Here is a 23,753-nt window from a genome sequence, read left to right as displayed (position 1 = left end):
TACTACAATCACAGAACCACATCAAATGTAGTGCATCTTTTCTTGTCTCTGTCATGTGATGCTACTTTCAAAACAAGCCTTTCTTTGCATTCCATCTATTGCAACAAGCATTATAAGTCTCATTCTCTCAAAATATGATCCTAACATCAGGTCAAATTCACAACAAAAGTAAAAATTTGTTACATGAATTTCACACATATGGTGCAAAAAAGTTCATGTCAACACAGGCAGTTCACACCAAATAACAGTTACTCACCTCTGCTCCAACAAGTAAACATGCATCATCATGAATTAGTTTTGGTTAGTGAGTGAGTTTCCTCATTTCTGAATTGGTGTTATTGTACTTCTGGGCTACCATTCATCTCACAAAATTTGAGAGCAATATCATCTAATGTCCTGGAATCAGTATAATTTCCTTTTCATGATGTGACACTCTCCCACACAGTTTTGAATTTTGTCTCATATGAGATATACAATATTACTTTAGCACCACTGAGTTGTCACAAGGAATATGCATCATCATCAGAACTCAGTTCTCTATCGGCAAGTGCAAACATTCATTCCTGTTAACACAGTGATGTTTTTGGTATGCGAATACAATGAAAAGCAACCTACCCAACACCACCTCTGTTTTATTCTCTTTCTTGAAGAGATATCATTGTCTTATTCATATATTCTCTTTTCATTCCAGAGATCACCGAGTTTCATACTATTCTTATGTAATACTTCTCCTTGTAACAGTACATATGACATTTCCTATAGAAATGGTCCTCACACTTTTAATACAATTTTCAGTAAGTATCCTTCAGTGTCTCTCCATTTGGACTTTCTGCAGATTGTGATAATTACTTATATGTCCTAAAAAATGCAGACATGTCTGATTTCTCTGGCATGAAAAGAATTTTAAATTTTCTTATTATTTCCTAGTCATTACCTATTGAGCTCAACATATTCATTTTCATTATGACACTCATAGATACACCTGTTCACACTTTTCAAATTTATAAAACCATGCAAGACATATAACTAAAGGAACAGAGAATATTTATCCACAGTACTAGCTCACCTGGTGCATTGGATCATAGCCCATTCCTCCATCTGCATAAGGTGGCTGTAACAAGAGTGATTATAGTTAGCAAGTTTACTTTAAGTATGCTATTACATTAACAAAATTACACCTAAGGTGTTTCTGCAATAGACAGACACAAACCAAAATAAACATTACATAATACAGATTAAGTTACAAAGAAGCAACTGACAGGTAAGGTACGTGAAAATTACATCAGGAAAAAAATCCTTTGGTAACAAGTATTAAATCCCAAAAATTCATCTAAAATAATAAACTATTCTTCTGTCTCACTCCAACAGATATGTTCCTAAATAAATTTTAGTTTCTCACTGACACCCCTTAAAAGTTACAAACAACAGATAGTGTGTATTTTGTCAACTGATTTCAACTGACAGTTAAATGGTAACTTTGTATGATCATGTATTTGACACAGAATCGTGGAGTTAAGCTTTGATTTTTACATGAAGAATGAGACTACCCCTGCAAGAATTGCCACTAGAGGCAGGTCATATGTGCTAAATTAGAGGATCAGAATGGTTTAGAGAGATAATTGAAGGTGAAAATAAAATGGTCTTTATTGAGCTGTTGATGGTGATTTGCCATATGTATCATTCTGTAGATACCAAACAGTGTAACTTACAGAAAAACAGCAGTTTTTACCTCTAAGAAGCTGCACAAAATCACAAACTGAATATGAAATCTCTCAGTAGCAGTATAGGTTGGAAGTACAAAGACATTAAAATTTTTCTTATATCCACAAGCAATTACTGTTATTCAGACAAATGCCAACTTCCATAACTACAATGCCCATACTCAGTGAACAAAAAGAACAAACAGTCACAGGCATGTGAGCCATACTTGTACAAAACTTTACAACAGACGGCCAGACACCATCAGGTAGTTAGAAGATGTAAACAAATTTAAAGCAGAGTTTAGAAAATTTCTATTCAAACAATGTTTTTACTCAGTAAATGACTATTTAGGCCAATAAATAATTTCTGATAATGTTTATATTATGACAATAGTTAAAATATTGTATTTTGCCCCTAAACATTTTATTATATTTGTATATCTAATGGACAGCTATTGGGTGTTATAAAATCTGTACTTAATTATTCTAGTGTATATAAGGACCTGCTGTCTAGAGAGGACATAAATAAAGCCCAATAGAAAACAGACTAAGCAACTATAATGCCATAAGTGTATATGTATATAAAGTTGCGTGCGTGCGTGCGTGCGTGCGTGCGCGCACACACACACACACACACACACACACACACACACACACACACACACACACACACACAGTTTTAAGTCAAATCACTAGGCCCTAATAATTTGTATTTTTGGTAATGATTTTCAATCACTTTTATTATTTATGTTCTGTCAGTGTCAATGCTTCAAAAAATATTAACCTACAAAAAAAAAAAAAAAAAAGGGGGGGGGGGTCTTCTGTTTGCATAAGACTGCAAACTGAGTTTTTCATTAGAAAATTTGTTGTAGAAGGGAAAATTAATTCTAGATTATTTTTAAATGCTAACAATTGGATACCTGAAGGAAGATCAGCACCATTTCAAAAAGTAATTTTATCATAGTTCTGTACTATCGTCAAGCACAAAAATTCTCTCATGTCTATGCAAAATAATTGAGAAGCATTTTTTCAAAAGTCGATAAATTCTCAATTTCTCAAAATTCAAATTTTTCTAGTTATAAATCAGACTTGTTGCCATGCATGCCCTCCTGAAGTGGTTGGGTCAAAATTCAATATTTGCTGTTGCTATAGGGTGTTGAGAACTACAGCTTTGGCATAGCCCAATATTTGCTCTCACCTAGTTAAAGTGATGAACACAAACCGTGCTTTGCTTCTGAAGAACTGAAGGAAGAATAACAATATAGGATGTCACTGTCAATGATAATGTGGGAGCATTTCTTGGGGAAAAAAGGCATGAACTGTAGGCAAATACTTGCCATAAGAACCAGCAGTAGAGTGAGCTCCCTGCTGCCGTTGGATAAGCAGCAGCCAGCAGCAATTCGCACTCTGAGCTCACTTATTTGTTTCATAGTTTAATTCTTAATTTCTTTGCAAGTTGTTGGGTACTTGCAGAGTTTAATTCATAAATTTTGGGCGTATTATAGTATTTGAGATTAGTAGCATCACGTTTTAGTACCTGAATAGTGTAAATTTGCGTTGTCATCAGTCATCTGTTTGTTTTGAATGGCTTGTGCAATAAAAGCAAGTACAGAAAGGAAAAAAAATTGTTAGGGATGGAAGAGACTGCACCTGTCGTGTACCGATTCAGGGGGGATTGGCCACCATCTGTAATCAGCTGGAAGCTGTGTTGGCTGTGGTTGGCAGGCTCCAGGCTGTTGCCCTGGGCTGCGGTGACATTGGAACACCCAAGGCAAGCACTTTGGTGCCTCTGGAACCTGTAGCATCGCCTGGGATCTCTGATGCCACTGCACCTTCAGATTTGGACGTCCCTGCCGGTCAACACTTGCCTGATGGTGATTATCACACCATGGCGGGGTCGCAAATCCCTGGGTGGAAGGCCAAAGTTGGTGCTGGCCACAAGGCTGTACCCTTACACCTCTGTAACAGGTTTGAGGTGCAGCCCACTGCTGAAAGTACTTCTGAGCCAGCAAGGGCGGCCTCACGTGTTGTGGCCGGTCTTCCTGAGAGGTCCGGACAAGCGCAGAGGGTGGGATTACTTTTCATTGGGAGCTCCAATGTTTGGCAGGCGACGGAGCCTCTTAGGGATATGGGAGCTAAGGATGGGAAGAAAGCCAATGTGCACTCCATGTGCATAGTGGGGGGAGTCATCCAAGATGTGGAAAGGGTCCTTCCGGATGCCATGAAGGGTACAGGGTGCAGCCAATTGCAGGTGGTGGCACATGTCAGCACTAATGATGTGTGTCGCTATGGATCGGAAGAGATTCTCTCTGGTTTCTGGCGGCTATGTGAGTTGGTGAAGACTGCCAGTCTTGCTAGCGAGACGAAGGAAGAGCTCACCATCTGCAGCATCGTCGACAGGATCAATTGCAGACATTTGGTACAGAGCCGAGTGGAGGGTCTGAATCAGAGGCTCAGACTGTTCTGCAACGATTTAGACCTCGACTTGCGCCATAGGGTGGTGGGGTTTCGAGTTCCGCTAAATACATCATGTGTCCATTACATACAGGACGTGGCTACACGGATAGCAGGGGCTGTGTGGTGTGGACTAGGCAGTTTTTTTATGTTAGGCAGTCTTGGGAAAGATCAAAAAGGGCTCCAGTCCCAAAGGGTACAGGGCAAAGAAATGAAAAGAATCGACCAAGCAACAGTCGGTATTGTAGTTGTAAATTGTTGCAGTTGTGTTGGAAAAATACCAGAGCTTCAAGAACTTATAGAAAGCACTGAAGCTGAAATCGTTATAGGAACAGAAAGCCAGCTAAAGCTGGAGACAAATTCTGCCAAAATTTTTACAGAAGTGTAAACCGTGGTCAGAAAGGATGGATTAAATAAAGCAGGTGGTGGTGTGTGTGTGTGTCCGTTGGTAGTAGTTTATCTTGTAGTGAAGATGAAATAGATAGTTCCTGTGAATTACTATGGGTAGAGGTTATACTCAACAGCTGTACCAAAATAATAATTGGCTCCTTCTACCAACCCCTGACTTAGATGATATAATAGCTGAACGCTTCAAAGAAAACTTGAATCTCATTATAAATAAGTACCCCACTCATACAGTTATAATTGGTGGAGACTTCAATCTAACCTCGATTTGTTGGTGAAAATACATGTTCAAAGCCAGTGGTAGATAGAAAACATCTTCCGAAATTGTACTTAATGCTTTCTCTGAGAATTACTTTGAACAATTAGTTCATGAGCCCACACGAATTGTAAATGGTTGTGAAAACACACTTTACCTCTTAGTCATAAATATTTCTGATCTAATAGAGAGCATAAAATGGGTACAGGGATCAGTGAACACAAGGTCATTGTAGCGAGGCTCAAAACCATATCAACCAAAACCACTAAAAATAAATGCAAAATATATCCATTTAAAACAGCAGATAAAAATTCACTTGATGCCTTCCCAAGAGAGAGTCTCCATTCCTTCCAAGCTAATTATGTAAGTGCAGACCAGATATGGCTCAAATTCAAAGATACAGTATCGACAGCAATAGATAGATTCATACCGCAAAAATTAATAAGAGAAGGGACTGATCCACCATAGTACACAAAACACGTCAGAACACTGTCACAGAAGCAACGAAAAAAGCATACCAAATTCAGAACAACGCAAAATCTCCAAGACTGGATAAATTTCACGGAAGCTCGAAATTTAGTGCAGACATCAATGCGAGATGCTTTTAATAGTTTCCACAATGAAATATTGTCTCAAAATATGGTAGAAAACCCAAAGAGATTCTGTTCTTATGTAAAGTACACCAGTGGCAAAAAACATTCAATACTGTCACTGCGCAATAGCAATGGAAATGGAAATGTTACCAATGACGGTGCCACTAAAGTGGAGTTACTAAATACAGTTTTCCATAATTCCTTCACGAAAGAAGATGAAGTAAATATTCCAGAATTTGAAACAAGAACAGGTGTTAGCATGTGTGACATGAAAGTAGATATCTTAGGTTTTGCGAAACAACTCAAATCACTTGAGAAAGGCAAGTCTTCCAGTCCAGATGGTATACCAATCAGGTTCCTTTCACAGTATGCAGACACAATAACACCTTTCTTAGCAATCATATACAGCTGCTCACTTGACAAAAGGTCTGTTCCTGAAGACTGGAAAGTAGCACAGGACATACCAATATTCAAGAAAGCAAATAGGAGTAACCCATTGAATTGCAGATCCATATGACTGACCTCATTGAATTACAGACCCATATCATTGACCTCAATTTGAAGTAGGATTTTGGAGCGTATACTGTACTCTAACATTATGAACCACCTTGAAGAAAATGACTTATTGATACATAACCAACATGGATTCAGAAAATATCATTCTTGTGCAACACAGCTAGCCCTTAATTTCCATGAAGTAATGAGTGCTGTCGACAAGGGATCTCAGATCAATTCCATATTCCTAGATTCCAGAATGCTTTTGATACCATTCCTCACCAGCGACTATTAATCAAATTGCGTGCATATGGAGTATCGTCTCAGTTGTGTGACTGGATTCATGATTTCTTCTCAGAGAGGTCACAGTTCGTAGCGACAGACGGTTAATCATCAAGTAGAATGGAAGTGATATCTGGCGTTCCGCATGGTAGTGTCATAGGCCCTCTGCTGTTCCTGATTTACATAAATGATCTAGGTGATAATCTGAGCACCCCCCTTAGATTGTTTGAAGACGATGTTGTAATTTACTGAATAGTAAAATCATCAGATGATCAATTCCTATTACAAAATGATCTAGAGGGAATTTCTATATGGAGTGAAAAGTGGCAATTAGCACTAAACAAATAAAAGTGCGAGGTCATCCACATGAAATATGATAAATTTTGGGTATACGATAAAGTGCACAAATCTAAGGGCTGTCAATTTGACTAAATATCTAGGAATTACAATTACGAGCAACTTAAATTGGAAAGACCACATAGGTAATATTGTGGGGAAGGCAAAACAAAGACTGTGCTTTGTTGGCAGAACACTTAGAAGATGCGACAAACCCACTACAAAGACAGCCTACATTACACTTGTACGTCATCTGCTGGAATATTGCTGCACGGTATGCGATCCTTACTAGGTGTGATTGACGTAGGGCATTGAAAAAGTACAAAGAAGGGCAGCTCATTTCGTGTTATCGCACAATAGGGGTGAGAGTGTCACTGATATGATACGCGAGTTGGGGTTGCAGTCACTGAAACAAAGGCAGTTTTCTTTGCGGCGAGATCTATTTATGAAATTTCAATCACCAACTTTCTCTTCTGAATGTGTAAATATTTTGTTGACACCCACCTACGTATGGAGAAATGATCATCATAATAAAGTAAGAGAAATCAGAGCTCAAACGGAAAGATTTAGGTGTTCCTTTCTCCCATGTGCCATTCAAGAGTGGAATGGTAGAGTAGTATGAAAATGGTCTGATGAACCCTCTGCCAGGCACTCAAGAGTGAATTACAAAGTTACTATGTAGATGTAGATTTACACAAAAACATTAACTCATGATTATTACTCAGTCCAAGCCAGCTTTGTCACAGAGAAGTTAGCAATAAAAGAGTAAGCTGATAAACAACGAAATGGAGATCAATACAAGTGATTCACAAAATGGTATACATGTGACTGAATGCTCAAGTGACAGGAAGTCCAGGTTGATCCAAGAAGTCCACATGGGCTAACAAACAAACCAGTGAACCCAAAAGCCTTAGGAAGAAAAGAATGCAGAGAAGCCAATCTCACTTATGATATCATCACAACTTTTCATCACATCATCACAACTTTTCATCATCATGTAAGTACTTTAAAGAAAACAGATTAGGATCAGTTATTACTAAAATACATATTAATCATGTCACCAAACCACAGGGACATCAAGAAAAAAGCAGAAAAGGAAAAAAGAAGAATACTGGTTCGAAAAGTATAATATAAGGAAATCAAATGGCCAGACAGCAGTACATGCATGTGCCACAACACTTCAAGCAACATCAGGGGTACCCAGAAACAGACTATCAGATTTGGTCAATAAATTCCATGTAATAGGGAAGTCACTAACACAAAACCAAGCAAGAGACCACAGTACTACTAAAGGTAAAAAAGTTATACGAGCTATGCAGAATGACATCAAGACATATAGGTGTAGAAAGAGCAATTATTCAAGGAAAAGGTCCAAAAGAGGATATTAAATATCAAAGCTGAACACATTCAATATGTGAAAACATTTTTTTTTTTTTAAATAAACTGAATCATCAGGTCTTCCTACTTGCTCGTTATTAAAATACAAACATATCTTCTATGTTTAATGTGTCATTTAAAAACTCACCATACAGATACTTGCTCAACATCCAAGATTGGTCTAATGAAATTAAAAAAAAGGAATGTCATCTAGAGAAAAAGACTCAGTAACAAACCACAGGTTGCACAAACTTAAAGCAAAAATGTTCTGTGCAATAGTGAAGGAGGAAAATCCAAAGGTTAAAGTATATTTCTATATACAACAGAATCGACTGATACCAAAGATCATCTTAGGTTAGGTATTCTATTCAAGACTCAGTTGGTTATACTATTTGTGTATTATGTTAATTCCTGAGCACAGACAAAGGAAATGATTGTTTTTGTATTTGGCTTGAAACAGAAGGAGCAAAGGGATGATCTATTGGATTTTCTGAGAAACCTTGAAGCATCCATGCCAGAAAATGGTCTAGATGAAATTAATATATTTTCTGACTCCTGTATCAGTCAAAATAAAAATACAGCAATGATGTGCACACTAATGGCTTTCATAGAAATAAACAGAAAATTCAATAAGCTGGTACATTATTTCCCTATTCATGGTCACACCTATATGCCTCCTGAAGGAGTGTTTGGTAGAGTGGAAAAAGACTAGGCCCCCTACCAAAAAAGGAAGATATTCTTTCACCGACTCAGTACTATAAAGTGGCATCGTCAATATAATAATAAAGATTGGGAAGCAAAGTATCTCAAGTCCAGTGCACTGAAGTGCTCAGTAGATTTCCAGTTCAGTATTATTGTAGCCAGTATTTTGTGTTGTATGTCAATAGTGTTGATTGCTATTCTGCACTTCTGCTTACGAAAAATTTATGGAAAAGTATGATAATAATGTGTGATATTGCAGTACATTATTGTATTTCTATGCTAAATGAATGATAAAGTAACTTTCATATCTTTAACATTAGTTACAAAGAAAGATACAGCAAAACACTGAATATGTATATTAACAAAACTTTTAAGATCCATCTTGGCATTTATGGGCTTTGAAAAAACTCAGAATCTTTGCTCCTCTATGCTGATATAAAAATGAAATTTTTAGAAAAGTCGAACGCACGGTCAGAATTGTGTCTACAAAACCAGTGTACATGTTAAATTATCCCCTTTATATAAATAGTATTTGTATACAAGATTTTAAACAATGTGTTTCCTCAAAAATTTAAGTTTTTGGATTTATCAACTTTTGAAAAAACAATCCTCAACTGGCCAACATTCTTTGAGATCATACTCATCTTAGTATTACTAAACATAACTAAACTGAAAATTACTCGTGATATCCAACAAATGAACATTCAACATGACAGTTATTTTGGAAAAGATTTGAATTTTTCAAGTGACATATGTTTCAAACATGTAGCAGTACCTGTGAACCTGACATTGAGGAATTGTAATCTCCACCATTCATATTCATATTATACCCCATGCTGTCTTGGGGGCCGCCAGGAGGAGCAGGGGACATCATTGGAGTCGGCGTCCCTTGAGGTGCTGGACCCATGGTATATGGAGAGGCACCTAAGCAAACAATTCAGTGACATAGAATACAGAGTTCTGTGATCAGTGAATATCTCGCAAAGATGTTCTCAATCATCTGAGGACTCAGGAGAAAAAATTACACACATAAAATCTTAATCAGTATCATCACATATATCATAGACAGTTATTTAGCTCAAGCTACCAGCTTCATAGTGATATAAACAAAAGTTGTTTATCCTCGTAATACTAATTAAATTTTCTGATCTTCAGCCATCTTATAAACACTTAACTTTCATCATAAACAACGTATGTATTTCAATTGTTAGTCAAGTATAATTGATGTTTGAAACAAACTGAACTAAAATGGTCAAGTGAAGACAGGTACAGCAACTGTTATTGGCAAAAGTTGACATGGCTTGGTTATTGTTGATAACGTGGAATAGATGGCACTCATAGAGAATTTAAGGTGTCCAGAACTATAGGTTTTATCTCCACAAGATGCTCCTGCCCAGCAATTTAATCTGTGTACTGTATTATTGCACTAACATTTTCCTTTAATTGTGGTAATTTGCTTATGAATATCAGGATTTAGTATCCTCACATAAATACAGAACACTCACAATAAGCAATCTGTCAAATAATTGCATCTACATTGGTCCTGCATGTCTTCTAAGTGTCATCTACCAACCTTTCATCAGAAGACATCTTATAGCTATCTTAATATAAAGAGAAATAATCAATTTCTGAAAATATAATGCAGTTGGATAGATAAAAAGATCTACTCACCAACACACATGTGAAAAGGTATTACGTATGCAAGCTTTCAGAGCTAGTGGCACCTTTTTCTGGCAGAAGGGTTTAGGGGGAAGGAAGATGGCTGGAGAGGTTTAGGAAAAGGTGTAGAATTCAGAAAAGTCACCCAGAACCCCATGTAAGGTGAGACGTACCAGACGGGATTCCTTCTCATCCCATCCAGTAAGACTCCCCTTACCTGGGGTTCTGGGTGACTTCTGAACTCTACCCGTAGTACCTTTTTTGTATGTGCATTGTCCTGCCACCCCTTGTTGAACAGATTTTCTTATCCCTCCAACTACATTAATATTAATGGAGGAACATATCAAGATGATATTTTTATTTAGAATTTTAAAAAGTATTATACGTAATTTCATACCTAATAAAATTCAAGAATAAAAAATCTTTGAAAATGAATAAGGCAACTTAGTCATGATATGATACATAGCAAAGTAGGCAATACACTAAATACTCTTCAGAAAATAGTTCGATGCGTTAATGAACATCAACCACGTATAGCATTGTGAAACAGAAATAACTGTTTTAGTGAATTAGGTGAGACACTAGTAGTTTAACAATATGGTCAAAAATTTTTAACATTTTTTTAACAATGAAATTTGCCAAACAGCCAAGCAATTGAGATTTTATTTTATTTTCGCTACAAGTTTCGGCAATTCACTATGCTATCAACAGGCTCCATATGCACCTCTGAAAAACAATCAATATTGGCATACTGTGGCCACATGTTTCTGGATGTCGTGAATTCATAGTTCAAGTGCTTCCTTCAAAGACTTAACTGCAACTCCTACAGCCATAATAGATCAACAGAGACACTGTATCAACAGAGATATGGTCAAAATCAGTCAGAATCTAGCAAGCAGAATTTTTCCACTTCTCTCTTTGGCAGCGGATTTCTTGGCAGTAGAATAAAAAAAGGGGTCAAAAACCAATGAAAGGCCAGGTCTTTAAAGTGGAGCTGGTTTGTTTGAATCCCAGTGTCATGATTCTGAGACACTGCTCTTATGACATTCAGCAGAGAGATTGAAGAACCTGTCTGAGCTACAGCAGTGCTACACGATTCTGTAGTAATATCTCAAATAGTATCTCTAGTAAAATCTTTTGATATAGTGTTACTATGCACCCATCTTGCAAGTGGTAAGACCACAAATCATTGATGACTGGGTGTTGTGTGATGTCCTTCGGTTAGTTAGGTTTAAGTAGTTCTAAGTTCTAGGGGACTGATGACCATAGATGTTAAGTCCCATAGTGCTCAGAGCCATTTGAACCATTTGAATTCAAATCATTGAGAAACCTTTAACAACCTCCATGAATCATAATATCTGCACATTTGTGGAATCAATAAGTCAAAATTAAATACATGTAAGGGGAAAGTAAAGGAATTACATAGTAGAATGATCCTTTCACATTTAATATTGCTTTGAATTGAGATTAAGCATGAAGTGTGAACCTGAAGGAATTATGTTGCACCATTTAACTTATTTCTACACAAAAAATTCTTGCTACTGGAAATGTGAAAGCCACATGTAATGAAAGTCAAAAGAATGTGTTTTGGGCCAACTGACAGTTAGCTCTTAGATGGATTATACACGGAAACATACTTGGTAGATGATATCAGCAATATTCAACTGTTGTAAATATGGTCGTAAACCAGCACATTAAAGTTCAATGTTTTGACAAAATGAATAAACATTTACTCTGCTATTGGCATGAAATGAATCCATGGAAGACTCCAGAGATTTCAAGGACACACAAAGGAAGGCTACATAAATGAAGGTTTTGTGCTTGATATGCCATTTACTGTTGGAAATGATCCATCATCTGGGTGCTATTTGACTGAATTTTACGAAGACGGAAAGACAACATATTGTAACATATTTGGCATTACAAACTGAAACTTTGACATGTGATGGATTAACTGACAAAGAATTAGATATTATTTTACAGCTGAGTGGGAGGATATTTACATAATTATGGTAATTACACAGCAAACACAAATTTCCAAGATAACTACTGGGCAGGACACTTCCTTTCAGCACTGGCGGCCGAAGACTTCCGGCATAAGAAGTCAGCCTCATTCTGCCAACAGCCTTGTCAAAGAGGGCGGAGGAGTGGATAGAGGTTCAGGGCACACTCTTGTCCTAGGGGTGGGAAATTGCCCCTAAAGGTGGAAGAATCAGCAATGATCAACAACATGAGAATGCAGAAGGCAATGGAAACCACTGCATTAAAGACACGTAACGTGTATCCACAGGACATGTGGCCTGTAATTGAAGAAGTGTCATGATGATCTCTCCATTGGCAAAAGATTCCGGAATAGTCCCCCATTCGGATCTCCAGGAGGGGACTGCCAAGGGGAGGTTACCATGAGAAAAAGACTGAATAATCTACGAAAGGATAACGTTCTACGAGTCGGGGTGTGGAATGTCAGAAGCTTGAACGTGATAGGGAAACTAGAAAATCTGAAAAGGGAAATGCAAAGGCTCAATCTAGATATAGTAGGGGTCAGTGAAGTGAAGTGGAAGGAAGACAAGGATTTCTGGTCAGATGAGTATCGGGTAATATCAACAGCAGCAGAAAATGGTGTAACAGGTGTAGGATTCGTTATGAATAGGAAGGTAGGGCAGAGGGAGTGGTACTGTGAACAGTTCGGCGACCGGGTTGTTCTAATCAGAATCAACAGCAGACCAACACCGACAACGATAGTTCAGGTATACATACCGACGGGTCATATACAATATGTACAACAACCAAGAGGGAATAATAAGAGTGGATGATCAAGAACAAAGTGCTCATATTAAGAAGGGTGTAAGACAAGGCTGTAGTCTTTTGCCCCTACTCTTCAATCCGTACATCGAGGAAGCAATGATGGAAATAAAAGAAAGGTTCAGGAGTGGAATTAAAATACAAGGTGAAAGGATATCAATGATACGATTCGCTGATGACATTGCTATCCTGAGTGAACGTGAAGAAGAATTAAGTGATCTGCTGAACAGAATGTACAGTCTAATGAGTACACAGTATGGTTTGAGAGTAAATCGGAGAAAGACGAAGGTAATGAGAAGTAGTAGAAATGAGAACAGCGAGAAACTTAACATCAGGATTGATGCTCACGAAGTCAATGAAGTTAAGGAATTCTGCTACCTAGGCAGTAAAATAACCAATGATGGACGGAGCAAGAAGGACATCAAAAGCAGACTCGCTATGGAAAAAAAGGCATTTCTGGCCAAGAGAAGTCTACTAATATCAAATACCGGCCTTAATTTGAGGAAGGAATTTCTGAGGATGTACGTCTGGAGTACAGCATTGTATGGTAGTGAAACATGGACTGTGGGAAAACCGGAACAGAAGAGAATCGAAGCATTTGAGATGTGGTGCTACAGACAAATGTTGAAAATTAGGTGGACTGGTAAGGTAAGGAATGAGGAGGTTGTATGCAGAATCGGAGAGGAAAGGAATATGTGGAAAACACTGATAAGGAGAAGGGACAGGATGATAGGACATCTGCTAAGATATGAGGGAATGACTTCCATGGTACTAGAGGGAGCTGTAGAGGGCAAAAACTGTAGAGGAAGACAGAGATTGGAATACGTCAAGCAAATAATTGAGGACGTAGGTTGCAAGTGCTACTCTGAGATGAAGAGGTTAGCACAGAAAAGGAATTCGTGGCGGGCTGCATCAAACCAGTCAGTAGACTGATGGGGGGGGGGGAAATCTTGACATCTTTTCTTATTTTACAAAATATCAGCCTGTCTTACCAGCAGCTTTCTTTGCTGCATATAAGTTGGCTTCCTCTTGTGCTTTTCCAATGTTTTTCTTGTAACGAATTCTCTTGTTTCCAAACCAGTTGGATACCTGAAATGTGGGAATGAAACACATAATAAAATGCTCATGTGTAATAATTAGATTTTAAAATGGGATGAATTGTAAAGAATTTAAGTCTGTGACATAGTAACTACCACTTAAAACCCAATTAAAAAATCTCATAAAAGTTACCTGTGAAACTGTTATTCCACATTTCCTTGCAAGCTCTTCCTTTGCCTCTTCAGATGGGTAAGGATTGCTTAAGTGTGAATAAAAATACTCATTCAGGATTTCAGAAGCCTGTTTGCTAAAGTTTCTTCTCTTCCTCCTACATAAACAGACACAAGTTGTGCAATTTTAAAATTATTGTAAATACAAATGTAAATACACTGTAATTCCCATCCAGCATTTCAACAATGTTAACACATGAGGTATTCATTTTCAGCTGACCAAGCATCCAGAGCTATTGGTGTACAAATCTATGAATTGGTGGGTTCACCAACTTATAAAAACAATACTCATTTCTATCACTCTCAAATTTTTCGCCACAAAAACTAGTTCTGCTCAATGGTAATAACAACAAGCAAAATTATTTTAAGCATTCAAGCAGCGACATAAATCATTTGTAATTTCTCATTTTGACTATTTTAAACATGTATTATCTTTTTCTTCACAGTTTTGTGTGTGCTGTGGGTACAGGAAAGGGGGCCAAGAATTTTAGCTTTCTACATCCACATACATATTCTGCAAGTCATCATACAGTGCTTGGCAGAGGGTACCCTGTACCATCCCTATTCATTTTGTTTCCTGTTACACTCACAAACAGAGTGAGGGAAAAACAACTGTCTGTATGCCTCTGTATGAGACCAAATTTTTCATATCTTATCTTCATGGTCCTTATGAAGATCCACATTCATCAGGAACTGTCATAAATTTAAGAACATAGACATTCATAAATTTTGCCTAAAACAGCATATGGAAGCGTGTGCAACAGAAGTAGAATTTCATAAAAAATCATTCATAATATTAAGTGTAGATCAAGCACCTGCAGGTAACTTTAATCTGCTCATTAACCACCTTGAATCTCATAAACAACCAAAAACAAAGAAATAGTGGTTGCTGGTGACTTCAATATAGATTTCCTTTAAAGACTCTCCCAATAAGAACTTATTTAAGATAGTAACACTATCATTCAACTTAATTCCCACTGTAAGGTTCCCAACTAGGGTAGCCAATTGCTCACAAACAGCCATTGATAATATCTTTATATAAAAGTCCAATGAACAGATTTATATTACAAAACCAATAGTCAATGGCCTCTCAGACCATGACATGCAGTTCCTACTGTTAAATGTTCACACTGAACAGGATATAAAATCTGTTAAATCTGAACTCAAGAGGGTAAGCAATAAACCAAAAATTGATTATTTTAGGGCACTCCTCAGAGACATTCACTGGAGTGAGGTTTACAGTGCTCATGGCATGAATGAAAAATGTAACACTGTTGCTAATAAAGTGCTTACCTTATTTGAACACTGTTTTTCCCCAAAACTAACCAAGGTTAGAGCAAAGTCTACAAAGAAGCCATGGATTACTCAAGAAATAGAGGTATCTTGTAAAACAAAAAGGAAACTATATCTGTCAATCCAAAACAGTTTCTGATGTTGGTACTATAGCACATTATGAGAAATATTGCAAAATACTTAAGACTGTAATACGGACATCAAAGCAAATACATTACAAGGAAAAGATAGTCATATCAGATAACAAAATAAAGGCAATATGGGATATAGTGAAGGAGGAGACCGGTAGAACCAGACATGAAAAAGGGCAAATAGCATTAAGAGAAAATGATACATTGGTGACAGATGTGTATAGTCTTGCAGAACTTTTCAACAAACATTTTATAAGTGTTACTGAAAAGATGGGGTTGTCAGGTTCTGTAGATGCTGCCATGGGATACCTCAGACTAGGCATTTCAAGCAACTTCCATAATATGAAGTAATGTCCATCATAAAATCTTTAAAATCAAAAACATCTAGTGGGTATGATGAAATATAAGCAAAGTTAATTTAAAAATGTGTTTCTGAGTTAAGTAACATATTAAGCTATCTGTGTAACCAGTCATTTATCAGTGGAATATTTCCTGAATGGTTCAAATATGCTAAAGTTAGGCAACTGTTTAAGAAGGGAGATAAAGAAATAGCGTTAAATTTCAATCCAATTTCACTTTTGCCAGTATTCTCAAAAATTTTAGAAAAGGTAATATACAATCAGCTTTATAACCATCTCATCACAAATAACATACTGTCAATGTCGCAGTTTGGATTTCTAAAGGGTTCTGGTATTGAGAAGGCGATCTACACTTACAGTGAAAATGTACTTAATTCATTAGATAAAAAACATTGCAGGCAACTGGTATATTTTGTTATCTGTCAAAGGCATTTTACTGTGTAAACCACAATATCCTGTTAAGTAAATTAGAATATTATGGTGTAACAGGAAATGATGCAAAATGGTTCAAATCTTACATCTCTGGCAGAAAACAAAGGTTGTTATTAGAAAAGAGACATGTATTAAGCTATCAGGCATCATCCAACTGGGAACTAATTACACATGGGATCCCACAAGGTTTCATCTTAGGGCCCTTAATTTTTCTTGTGTATATCAATGACCTTTCATCAGTAACATTACCAGATTCCAAGTTTGTTTTGTTTGCCAATGATACAAACATTGAAATAAATTGCAAATCAAGTGTAGTCTTAGAAAGCTCAGCTAATAAAATATTTGTGGACATTAATCACTGGTTCCTAGCCAATTCTTTGTCACTAAACTCTGAAGAAACAACTTGCATGCAGTTCAGAACTTGTAGTAAAGGGTGTCCCACGAGTATATTCCTAACATATGATGACAAGCAGATAGGAGAAGTAGACAGCATTAAATTCTTGGGATTACAGCTTGATAATGAATTCAACTGGGAGGAGCACACCACAGAACTGCTGAAGCATCTCAACAAACCTCTATTTGCAATGCGAATTCTGTCAGACATAGGGGATATAAAAATGAAAAATCTGGCGTACTATGCTTACTTTCACTCCATAATGTCCTATGGGATTATTTTCTGGAGTAATTTATCAAGCGAAGCTAAAGTTTTCTGAGCAAAAAAGAACTCTCAATAAGGGTTATATGTGGTGTGAATTCAAGAACATTCTGCAGAGGCCTGTTTTGGGAACTGGGGATACTATCTACTGCTTCCCAATATATTTATTTGTCATTAGAAATATATCACTTTTTCAAACCAACAGCTCAGTTTGCAAAATCAATACTAGAAATAAGAATAATCTTCACAAGGATTTAAAGTCACTTACTCTTGTAGAAAAAGGTGTGCATTATTCAGGAACACACATTTTCAATGACTTGCCAGCAGCCATAAAAAGCTTAACAACCAATGAAATTCAGTTTAAGAGAAGCCTAAAGGATTTAGTGGTCACCAGCTCCATCTACTCCATTGATGAATTTCTCAGTAGAACCAACTGATTTGTGTGTGTGGGGGGGAGGGGGGGGGATATAAAAAATACAATCTAACTTCTGCAGTGCAGTAATGTGTTCATTGTAAATAAGTATTGTAGTAGTTCTATCATATGTTTATTACCTTATAAATAAAAAAACATTATTTTTTTTAAATGCAGTGCATTAATGTGATTTTAGTACATGAGTGTTGCAAAATCATTCTTCATACGATTATTCCACTTGGGATCTGTGGAAGGTACATTAGCTTATTTTTTTAGTTGTAAATATTTGTCATGTATTATTGTTTTTCTAACATGTTCTACATCCTGGAAGACCTCCTCACTACGGATCAATTGGAATGAAAGTAAATCTAATCTAATCTAATCTAAAGCAAAATGTCTGTTGGCACCAGTAGAATCATTCTGCAATCAGCTTCAAATGCCAATTCTCTAAATTTTTTCCAAAAGTATTCCTAAAAAAAAACATAATCTTTCCTCCAGTGATTCCCATTTGAGTTCCCAAAATATCTCCACAACACCTGCATGTTGTCTGAACCTACCAGTAACAAATCTACCAGCCTGCCTTTGAACTGGTTTGACATCTCCCTTCAATCCAACCTGGCATGGATCCCAATCACTTTAGCAGTACTCAAGAGTAAGTTGCACTAGCAGCCTATACGTGCTCTCCTTTACAGATGAACCACACTTCCCCAAAATTTTCCCAATAACCTGAAGTTGACCATTCGCCTTCCCTACCACAATCGTCAATTGCTTGTTCCATTTCATATATTACATTTAGAGCTAGCTGCCATGAAGAGGCATTGAACAAATCACGGGAGAAAGTACAGGTCACAGGGTACTAGAAGTGAACCATCAAAGTACTGTCCAATATGTTTGACATCAGTTTGTTGGAGGTGTCTCGAACAGAATGACCTCCTCCATTCCAGCCAGCACAGATTCTGAAGACACTGATCTGTGAAACCCAACTCGCACTTTTCTCACATAATGTACTGGAAGCTTTGGATCAAGGCAGTCAGGTAGATGCAGTATTTCTTGATATCTGAAAAGCATTTGACTCAGTTCCACACCTATGCTTATTGTCAAAAATATGATTGGATGGGGTATCAGGTGAAACTGGTGACCAGATTGAGAAGTTTTTGGTAGGGAGGCTGCTTGGATGGAGAGTCATCAACAGATGTAGAAGTAACTTCAGGTGTGTCCCAGGGAAATGTGTTGGGACACTTGCTGTTCATGTTATATATTAATTACCTAGCAGATAATATTAATAGTAACCTCAGATGCAGATGGTGCAGTTATCTATAATGAAGTACTATCTGACAGAAGCTGCATACATATTCAGTCAGATCTTGATAATATTTCATAGTGGTGCGAAGATAGGCAACTTGCTTTAAATGTTCAGAAATGTAAAATTATGCACTTCCAAAAATGAAAAAAAGCTTAGTAACCTATGACTATAATACCAACGAGTCACAACTGGTATCAGTTAATTCATGCAAACACCTGGGTGTAACACTTTGTAGGGGTATGAAATGGAATGAGCACAAAGACACAGTCATGGGTAAAGCAGGTGGTAGATTTCATTTCACTGGTAGAATACTGGGGATATACAATCAGTCTACAAAGGGGATCGCTTACAGATCATTCATGTGACCCATCCCAGAATATTGCCTAAGTGTGTGGGACTCATGCCAAACAGATCTAACATAGGGTAATGAACGTATACAGAGATGGGCAGCACAAATGGTCACAGTTTGTTTGATCAGTGGGAGAGTGTCACAGAGATGCTGAAGAAACTGAACTGGCAGACTCTTGAAAATAGATGTAAACTACTGTGAGAAAGCCTACTTACAAAGTTTTGGGAGTCAGCTTTAAATGATGACTCTAGGAATATATTATACTAAAGCCTGCTACATCACTCCCATAGTGACTGAATGAATAAGATTAGATCACAGCATGCACAGAGGCACTTAAACAGTCATTCTTCCCACACTCCATATGTGGAGGGAACAGGAAAATCTCTGTATTAGCTGTCCACATTATTGTGTCAATATCCAGGTTTCTGAGGCAAATGTCAACACTAGACGTATTAATATTTTATACAGTTGACATTTTGTTCTCCTGGACAGATTTCTGGACTTAACTTGTGGGGCCAACCAATGACAACATTTATTAAAGTGAACACATCGCTTTATTTCCACATTAATACCATTCTGTCCTGTTATTGGTGTTATCAAATAGACAAATACACTAACACATCCCATTTGCGCATGGTCAACTTCTACCATCATACATTCTAACTCAAGTCAGTAACACATTGGTCCACCTCAGCCATTATACAAGTAGTTATTCGGCTTGGTATTGACTGATAGTTGTCGGATGTACTACTTGGGGATATCGTGCCAAATTCTGTCCAATTGACGTGTTAGATAGTCAAAATCCCTAGCTGGTTGGAGGGCCCTGCTCAGAATGCCCCATACATTCTCAACTGCAGAGAGGTCCGCCGACCTTGCTGGTCAAGGTAGGGCTTGGCAAGCGCAAAGACAAGCTGTATAAGTTCTCATCATGTGCAGACGGGCACTGTCTTGCTGAAATGAAAGCCCAAGATGGCTTGTCATAAAGGGCAAGAAAACAGAGCGTAGAACATCGTTGACGTACAGCTGTGCTGTAAGGGTGCCGCGGATGGCAACCAGAGGGGTCCTGCTATGAAATGAAGTGGCACCCCAGACCATCACCCAGGGCTGTCGGGCCGTCTGGTGGGCGGCGGTCATGTCGGTATACCACCACTGTTCGGGGTGTCTACAGACACGTCTTCGCTGCCTATTGGGGCCTGGAATTCCACTGACTGGAGAAGAACCGTCTTCAGTGATGAGTCCCACTTCGAAATGAGCCTCGATAACCCGCAAGACGTGTCTGGAGATGCCCGGACAGTGGTGGTAAACCAACATAGCTGTCAGGTTTCGGTTTTGTTGATGTTTACTTCCAGTTCAGTTTCTACTGTTGCTGTCAGTACAGACCTGTCTGTTTACTTAGCGGCTAGTACTGTTCCTGCAATAACATCCACATCACCTGCAGAGGCCAGAACCTGCTCCACTTTATAGAATATTGTGCCCGCTATGTTGATCTGAGCCGATCTTATTACTTTCTCTGTTGCTATATTAAAAAGCACACATGAGAGCACAATCCTTTGCGTCAGTCCACAGTTAGTCTCAAAGGTTGGTGTTAAATTTGCTTGTATCCGTACTGTTGACATTACTGTTTCCATTGACTTATTAGGTATGTCGAGTTCTTTCGTTGTTTCAATAAGCTTATTTATTTTTATGATGCCTTAAGCTGCTTTAAAAACAACAAATATACACACATCAAAAAAAGTTTTGCATCACCTCGGCTCCAAGGGTTCCGGAACCTGTACAGAAAATTGGAGAAGAGATCAACATAAACATCACTTCCGCCCTTTTTATTGCTCATGAAAACCACACATTGCATGTTGTACCACCATACAGTGAGACCTTCAGAGGTGGTGGTCCAGATTGCTGTACACACCAGTACCTCTGTATTCGTTGTGGCAAGCTATCCACAAGTTCATCAACACACTGTTGGTCCCACTCCTCAACAGCGATTCAGCGTAGATCCCTCAGAGTGGTTGGTGGGTCACATCGCCCATAAACAGCTTTTTTCATTCTATCCCAGGAATGTTCGATACGGTTCATGTGTGAAGAACATGCTGCTCACTCTAGTCGAGCGATGTCATTATCCTGAAAGAAGTCATTTACAAGATGTGCAAGATGGTGGCACGAGCTGTCATCCATGAAGACAAATGCCTCGCCAATATGCTGCTGATATGGTTGCACTATTGGTCGGAGGATGGCATTCACGTATCATACAGCCGTTATGGCGCCTTCCATGACCACCACTGGTGTACATCGGCCTCACATAATGCCACCCGAAAACAGCAGGGAATCTCCACCTTGCTGCACTCGCTGGGCAGTGTGCCTGAGGTGTTCAGCCTAACTGCGTTGCCTCCAAACACGTCTCCGACGATTGTGTGGTTGAAGGCATATGCGCCACTCATCGGTGAAGACAACGTGATGCCAATCCTGAGCGGCCCATTCGGTGTGTTGTTGGGCCCAACTGTACCGCGCTGCATGGTGTCGTGGTTGCCATAGACGTCGGGAGTGAAGTTGCGCATCGTACAGCCCATTGCGCACAGTGAGTCCTAACACGATGTCCTGGCTGCAGGAAAAGCATTATTCAACATGGTGGCGTTGGTTGGTTGGTTGGTTGGTTGGTTTAAAAGAGGGAGAAGGGACCAAACTATGAGATCATCAGTCCCTTGTTCCTAATAAAACAGTGCCACAAGTTTGAGAATAAAACGAACGAAACACATAACACAAAACGGAAAGAAAGGAAAAGCCACAAGAATGAAGGGAAGGCAACGAACACTAAAGGAACAAAAGAGGACAAGAAGACAGAGACGCTAGAAAGAGAAGAGAGTAAAACATGAAAGCAGATTACAGTGGCTGGCCAACCACGAGAATAAAAAGGGAAAGCCAGCTAGTCTGCAGTACATTAAAACCTCCACCCCAAAAGCACTAGGGTGGAAGACACAGAGGGACAAACACATAATCAGTAGATAGTGGTCATCCACTGCAGTAGTTGCCCTTGGGCGGCCTGAGCGAGGCATATCATCGACAGTTCCTGTTTCTCTATCTCCACTATGTCCGAACAACATCGCTTGGTTCACTTCGAGACACCTGGACACTTCCCTTGTTGAGAACCCTTCCTGGCACAAAGTAACAATGCGGACGCGATCGAAACGCGATATTGACTGTCTAGGCATGGTTGAACAACAGACAACATGAGCCGTGTACCTCCTTCCTAGTGGAATAACGAACTGGTCGGCTGTTGGACCCTCTCCGTCTAATTGGTGCTGCTCATGCATGGTTGTTTACATCTTTGGGCGGGTTTTGTGACATCTCTGAACAGTCAAAGGAACTGTGTGTGATCCAATATCCACAGTCAAGGTCTATATTCAGGAGTTCTGGGAACCAGGGTGATGCAAAACTTTTTTTGAAGTGTGTACAAGCGAGGATTCCGCTCTAACTACGACTAAGTGACCTGCCTGCAATCTTAATCATTTACTATTAGTACACTGTTTTAAACATACTCCGAATTTATTGGGCCTATTCTGCCTGGCTGTAGCCGTTTTCGCAAATCGTGTTCATGTTCACCTTTGCATCAAATCCCCTGAGTAAAATGTCACTTATTTTTTCAAAAGTCTTACAATCTTTAAACCACATTTTCGTATCTAAACGGAGCCTCGTTGAAGATGTTAAACAAATCATGCATTCACTGTAAAATCACATTTGTAACCGAAACTCGCAGTTTAGGTCTGAAAGTAAGTTTACGAAAATGATAAGAAGATGGAGAATGTTAATTTGCAGAATTTTTCCCAATTTAATATTTCCACTTGACCCCTAAGATTACTCTAACTATATATTAACGGAAGTGTTAAAATTCGCGATCACCATCTGTGTGTTCCGAAACGCAAATCGGTTAAATGATACGAAGGATGCCAAGCGGGTGGCCTTTCTTTCGAGTATCTCGAGTATGGAATTATTCAGACGGCGGTTTCGACTCAATGAAAACGACAGAGAAAGTTGAAAACAACTCGTACAAATTCCTAGGTGTAACAGTTTGTGGGGATATGAAATAGGCTCAGGCCTTGGTAAGTCAGGTGCGGGCCTTCGGTTCATTGGCAGGATACTGGGAAAACGCAGTCAATCAAGAAACGACACTGCTTAAAAATCACTTATGCGTCCCCTGTTATAAGGGGCAGTCAAATGAAAATTTACAGATTATTGCTCAAGAGTGTGGTACTCATACCAGAAAGGACTAACAGGGTACACTGAACGTATACAAAGAAAGGCGGCACGAATAGTCACAGGTTTATTTGACTCACATGAATGTGTCACGGGAATGCTGAAAAACCTGGGGGCGGCAACGATGTAAGGTAGACGCCAATTATGCCGCGAAAGCACACTTACAATGTTGCAAGAAATAGTATTAAGCCAGGAATCTAGATATATTCTTCATCCCCCTGCGCGTCGCTCGCGTTGGACAGTGA

At 38.6% G+C, this 23,753-nt stretch overlaps 1 protein-coding gene across 4 annotated transcripts in view; it reads right to left on the bottom strand.

The window, feature by feature from the left end:
- LOC126469963 (homeobox protein extradenticle) overlaps positions 1-23,753 on the bottom strand; it is a 348,664-nt gene that overhangs the window by 46,981 nt on the left and 277,930 nt on the right. For all 4 annotated transcript variants that reach the window (XR_007586099.1, XM_050097380.1, XM_050097381.1 and 1 more), the window contains exons 5-8: positions 14,292-14,427; positions 14,054-14,150; positions 9,376-9,524; positions 1,067-1,111 (exon numbers count right to left, since the gene is read on the bottom strand). Coding sequence is in view for 3 of the 4 variants with exons in the window: in XM_050097380.1 (XP_049953337.1) it covers positions 1,067-1,111; positions 9,376-9,524; positions 14,054-14,150; positions 14,292-14,427 (427 nt within the window). In the remaining variant the exon portion in view is untranslated. The remainder of the gene's footprint in view (positions 1-1,066; positions 1,112-9,375; positions 9,525-14,053; positions 14,151-14,291; positions 14,428-23,753) is intronic.

The sequence above is a fragment of the Schistocerca serialis genome, chromosome 3 (assembly GCF_023864345.2).
Source record: "Schistocerca serialis cubense isolate TAMUIC-IGC-003099 chromosome 3, iqSchSeri2.2, whole genome shotgun sequence".
Classification (NCBI taxonomy): Eukaryota; Metazoa; Arthropoda; class Insecta; order Orthoptera; family Acrididae; genus Schistocerca; species Schistocerca serialis.
The sequence above is the reverse complement of the archived record's forward strand: the minus strand, read 5'-3'. Positions and strand labels throughout refer to the sequence as shown.